Here is a 6,136-nt window from a genome sequence, read left to right as displayed (position 1 = left end):
TTTTCTAGGATCCACTGAAAAGCTGGAAGTGAAAGAAGGTCAAACAAACACTAAAGATATAAAAGAAGATTTAAAAAACAATGAAATAAAATAAAAACCGCAAATGTCCCAGATAAGAAAGACCTTTGCACTGAACATTATTCATGGTCCCTGAATTTGATTTTCTATGCAAAGGCAAAGGAGCTCTGGTGGCGTGGTGCCTAAGGCATCTGACTGCTAACCAGAAGGTTGGCGGTTCAAACCCACCACCTGCTCTGCAGAACAATGAGGCAATTTACTTCCGTAAAGATTATAGCCTTGGAAACCCAATGGAGGTTGCTATGAATTGGAACCAACCCAATGGCAGTGGTTTGGGTTATGCAAAGGGAATGATTTACAAAGAAGGGCTTGGGAAATGCGGATACTCAGACCCAGACAGTTCCCCTTCCGGCTATTACCTTCACTTATATGAACATCCTGTACAGAACACAAACGGAAACTCGGGAATGCACATCCGACTCCTTCTTTTCCTTTGTTTCCTCAAATGTGACTCCTGTGGTCTCTTTGCTCAGCTTAGGCAATGAGCAGGATGTCTCAGAATGTGAAGCCGACAGACCGTGAAAGCAGTCTTGCCCATCTCCACCACATCACGTAAACCCTGCTTAAAGGATGTGGTTCCATGACAACCCTGCAGCCAGCTACGTTCCAGGTGGACCATGTTCACAGGCACGTCAGGATCAGAGAGGACTAAAGTCAGCTGGCTTTAACACTTCTGGAGAAGTCTGGCAGCTTCAGCTGTTGACATTTCCACCACATCTTCACCTGGTATCTTATACAAGGTGAACACTGTGGAAGAAACATTATTCAAAAGATGCACACAAAGCATGAAAAGAAATCTATCGCCTGAGCACGTCCTTTTCCTCAGAAAACATGGATCCGGTACATAAAGCAAATACTAGAGATGGCTTTGTGAGGAATGGAATCACTTTTCCTTCTTCCTGAGGGCACTCATTTGTTTTAATGAGGAGATGAAACAATACACAACTTCTGGTCAAGGCCTTGTGTTCAAAGTGTTTCTACTGAAAATGATCACACTTGGGGCTTCAAGCAGTGCTCATGGAAAATCCTTTTGTAAGCCGTGAAAACCTTCCTACTTTGTTGTCTGAAGTTGCCAAGTGCTGGACAATCAGACACTCGACTGAAAGTGGACAGAATATGCTGTCATCAGTAGGAAAAGACACAGATACTACCCAGCTAGTGTGGTTCATGTGGCTTCACGATGGAGCTTTGTTTCAATGAGAAGCAGAAGAAAAGCAGGGTATCAACATCCTAACTGAACACCTCAACTACTGACAAACACCTCAATGACTTCCCTTTTTCAAAGTATCTTTTTTTTTTTTTTGAAAATTCAGTGTTACAGTGACTTTCTGCAGAGGTGACTTGGTGGCTGATGACTAAAGGTGGCGATGGATGCAGCCCAGATTCCAAGTCAAAACTGTAGCACAATGACCAACATGGTAACAAAATTTAACTGATTAAAATGAAAGGTAGGAAGTTACTACACACACCCAGACAGACAGACAGACACACACACACACACACACACCTCAGTGAATTTCAGATTGCTTCTTAATGAATCTAGTTAGTTTCAAAACCGAAAGCCAACATGATATTCGTGCCTGATAAACACCCCTACAAAATAAGCCACATCAGAAGGAAATAATTAGAAAAGCCCACTGTTGCTGAAAACACCCCAAATATACTAGACTGCAGTCTAAGCTGAAGGTGTGGAACTATGGTTACAGGGTTGTGAACACTAGTTAAATAACTGCTCAAGGCTTATGTTAAGGCAAATAAAAGCAGATTGCTACAAAGCAATTATTAACACGTCTCGTTTACCTAAAGGAGAATAGGTTTCTTTTTCTGGTGCAGCCAGATTTTCTTACTTTTGAACAAATGACCATGGTCCATAGTGTACAATGATTCCCAAGTCCGTTGCTTTGGCCTAGCTAACGCCCACCTGGCCTTCGGGCAGCCTGCAGGGTGACGGACCAAAGGGCGAGGGCCAGGCCAGCCCAGCCTGCTCCTCCCGTCCTGCCCGCCCTCTCCCTGCTCACAGACAGACCGGAGGCACAGCATCCGCGGCAAGTGGCATCTTGGTTCTTTTGTGTCCTGAAAATAAAAATAAGTACTTGTCTTTCCTTTGGAGGTTAAGGAGAACCACACTGATTTCCTCAAGGGGGCTTTTCTGGAGAGAGGGTCCTCCGTCCTGTGCCAAGGCTTCATGCTGTGTGTGGCCACACGCTGGGCCTTCCTTCTAGGTCTGGGCTGCACGTCCAGGGGTGGAGGAATTGCATCATAAGCACAGTGAATGGGTGGCTCTTGTCCACGGAGGCCAAGCACAGCCTGGCTACATGGCCTCGGGGCCTGGCGGCAGTTTGAAGAGCCTGGCTGCAGACACCAGCTTGGTTATATGCCTCTCCTCTGTGATGCCGGCCTCCTGAAGGCAAGTGTGGGACAGAGAAGGCACTTGGCTCAGTGTGCTGAACCCCGCTTCTGTGAGGGCGCCAGTGTACATGGGCAGACCGATGGAGATCAGCCAGTCGGACACGGACGACACGCATCCAGGAGAGAGGGGCTTTCTACAGATTTCTGTGAGACCGTCACTTGGAATCTGGACAGAGAAGACAGGGTTGTAAGGAGTCTACACATGGTACTTCCTTTATGCCTAAGAACATTCCTGGCATCTTTCCTTGCTAGACTATTATCTGAAAGCGAAAATGTTGGCAGATGCCAAAGACTAGGATGAAGAGTTCCTTCTTGCCTGCTTAAAGATGAGACAAATATTGAAGGACAGGTAGGAGTTGTCAGGCAGTGCAAACGGTTAATGCACTTGACTGCTAACTGAGAGGCTGGGGTTCAAGTCTACCTAGACATGCCTCGGAAGAAAGGCCTGGTGATCTACCTCCAAACAAAGCAGCCACTGCAAACCCCACGGAACAGCTCTACTCGTCTGAGTAGAATAGTTCACACAGGGCTGCCAGGAGTCAGCACTGACCTGAGTCCAAATGTGTTTGGTTTTTGGTTTAGGTTCTAGAAGGTATTTGGGATTAGATCAAATGCCAATTATGTGCATAAGCATTGATCTCACTGCACAATCTACAATGAGAGACCCCTATGGTGATTTAAAGTGGCAAACCTGTGCAATAGTGCGGAAAGTAAGGTATCGAGGCTAGGGTTTTCATAAAGCACATTTCCCACTGTACCTTGAATATGCGTTAATGCCCACAGAATTAAACATTTAATCAATATTGTTATAAAGAATTTAATACACAACAAGGTAAGTGTAGCCTAAGGCAGAGAAATGGACATTCACATGCCACTACTTGAAATATTCACCAGTTTATCATACAGTGGTGGCATGTATGCTGCTGTAATGCTGGAACCTAATGCCATGGGTATGTCAGATACCAACAGTCATCTGTGGTAGGCAGGTTTCAGCAGAGCTTCCAGACTCAGACAGGCTAGGAAGACACACCTGGTATCTACTTCTGAAAATTACCTAATGGGTACCCCACTGATCACAACAGAATACTGCTGATGCAGTATTGGGCGAAGAGCCCCTTAGGTTAGCAGGCACTCAAGGTACACAGCGGCTGCAACCATGGACTCAAGGAGGCCACTGATCACGAAGACAGGGCAGGACTAGGCTTGGGGCCACCTGTGAGTGGGCCAACTCAATGGCGAACACCCCAACAACAACCAGAAATATAAACGTTACCCCTTTCAGAAAGGGAATTTGCTCACGTGTATCAAAATCCTTGAAATCTTGCATAGCCTCGATCAAGCAAAATCTCAAGGAATATATCCTTAGAAATTACCATTGGAAGTTTGCAAAGACATATTAACAAGGGTGTTCTTCATTGTATTGTTTACAAGAAAAAGATGGACATAGCAGACTGGCTGAACTACAGTACATTCATCTACTAGAATACTTTTGATACATTAAAACCAAAACTCAAACCAAACTCAATGCCTTCCAGTAGATTCTGACTCACAGCAACCCCCCAGAGGGTTTTCAGGGCTGTAAATCTTTACAGAAGTAGACTGCCTCATCTTTGTCCCACGGGGCAACTGGTGGGTTTGAATTGCCAACCTTTTAGTTAGCAGCCCGATGCCTTAACCATGGCGCCACCAGAGGTCCTGAAATATTAATACTAGGAATTAATAGGAAAGAATTTCTAAACACAAGAGAACAGATTCATGACCTGATAACTGAAAAGAATCACCTTTCCGAATATCAGGTTTATCATCACTTACATGCACAGAGAAAGGACAAGACAGCCATACAAAATGTTTTTAACTATGCTAGGATTGGGAGCTCTGGTAGCATAGTGGCTAAGACACTTGCCTGCTAACCAGGCAGCTGGCGGTTCAAACCCACCAGCCACTCCTCGGAAGGAAGGTTGGGCAATCCTACTTCCGTAGTGATACTGCCTTGGAAACCCAAGGAGGGGTCGCTATGAATCGGGTTTGACTCGACAGCACATAACAACAACAACATGCTGGGATTATGGATAATTCTGAGTTATTTATTTTCTTTCCAAAATTATATTTTCAAAAATGGCTAGGCTGAACCCTGAAACTACTGCCCTGAGATAATCTTTGAACTTTAAACCAAAAATATCCCCTCAAGTCTTCTTAAAACCAAACAGCAGTTGAGCTTAACTGGTAAAAATGTCTGCCTTGACCCTTACACTCTTTTTGGAACCATCTCTATGAGACCAGAGGAGCTCAGGTAGCATAGTGCCTAAGGCATTTGACTGCTAACCAGAAGGCTGGCAGTGCAAACCCACCAGCCACTCCTCGGAAGGAAGGCTGGGCAATCTACTTCTGTTGTGATACTGCCTTGGAAACCCAAGGAGGGGTCGCTATGAGTTGGATCCGACTCAATGGCAGTGAGTTTGGTCTGGTGTGATAGGAGATCAGAGTGCCAACAGCAACTTGAGTGATTAGACGGGATGCTCAGGGAGCAGTGAGTTTACGAGCAACTCAGAAAGGAAGGTGAGAACAGCTGCACTACTGGACATGCACAAACCGCAGGCCTGGTGTGCGCTGTGCTGTGTATATTCTCAACAACCACAACAACACATTTTAAGAAACTTCTAGGCTGAATATATAGTATCCTCCCCTCTCCAGGCATCTCCTGTCTGGAGCTATGATGAACCCTCGGCTAGTCAGCAGCTGTGAGCATGGGAATCTCACAGCACCATTAACTAGATGTACTTCAGAAAGCTGGCTGCAGGAATATGCAGAGCGTGGGCTGCTCACCGCCATGCGGTGCTGCTTCCGAAGCAGCTTCACGCGGATCTGGTCCATGTTGGTGGCGATGTCCCTCTCGGGGTGACCCATGTCTTCTGCGTATCTCTGTACCAGAGCTTCCGGAATCCCACAGCGTCCGTGCTATGAGGGAAGAGCAGAAATGTGGCATCAAGGGGAGCAAACATCCTTATCCTTTCTCCATGATACATCTAACATATGGCAGAGCAAGGCATTTCCAAATAACAAAAACAAAACCCACCGTGATCGCGTCGACTCTGACTGATGGTGACCCTACAGGACAGAGGAGGCGTGCTCAACAGGGTGTCTGGGACACTAGTCTTTATGGAAGCACAGTGCCTCATCTTTCTCCTCTGGAGTGGCTGGTGGGTTCAAACCACTGCCCTTTTGGTTAGCAGGCATTTAGTTACTGGAAAACGTCACTGAAAGTTTTTATTTGAAATGAATTGATTTTCTTTATTGTCAGAAGGACGTTTTAGAGGAAATACTTTTATGTCTTTACCTTCCAAGTCCTGGTGAGCTCTAGGATGATGCTCTGGAACATAACTGAGGCAGAAAAGAATCATCCTAGATGTTGTGCACCAATGCCCTCCCTCACTCTGCCCGACTACCAATCAGAAGACAGTTCCTCTGATGTTCCTGAAGACTGGTGACTAAGTGGCAGGAGCTAGGGGCAAACTTCTCCATAGTTCTAAAGCTGCATCTATCAGAAGTTAAGCAGCCCCCGGTGGCACAAATGGTTAAGTGCTCAACTAACTGAAAAGTGATGGTTTGAACCAGTGCCTAAGGCACTTGACTGCTAACCAGAAGGCTGGCG

General features: G+C 45.9%; 1 protein-coding gene across 1 annotated transcript in view; it reads right to left on the bottom strand.

The window, feature by feature from the left end:
• Positions 1-2,389: 2,389 nt before the first annotated feature.
• The window catches only part of SASH1 (SAM and SH3 domain containing 1), a 236,154-nt gene continuing 232,407 nt past the window's right edge, over positions 2,390-6,136 (bottom strand). Inside the window, exons 19-21 of the mRNA XM_007943220.2 lie at positions 5,561-5,592; positions 5,311-5,442; positions 2,390-2,653 (exon numbers count right to left, since the gene is read on the bottom strand). Of these exons, the coding sequence (XP_007941411.1) occupies positions 2,390-2,653; positions 5,311-5,442; positions 5,561-5,592 (428 nt within the window). The remainder of the gene's footprint in view (positions 2,654-5,310; positions 5,443-5,560; positions 5,593-6,136) is intronic.

Source organism: Orycteropus afer, unplaced genomic scaffold (assembly GCF_000298275.1).
Source record: "Orycteropus afer afer isolate SDZICR_OR568_19922 unplaced genomic scaffold, OryAfe1.0 scaffold00101, whole genome shotgun sequence".
Lineage (NCBI taxonomy): Eukaryota > Metazoa > Chordata > Mammalia > Tubulidentata > Orycteropodidae > Orycteropus > Orycteropus afer.
This window is presented reverse-complemented; position numbering and strand designations above follow the sequence as displayed.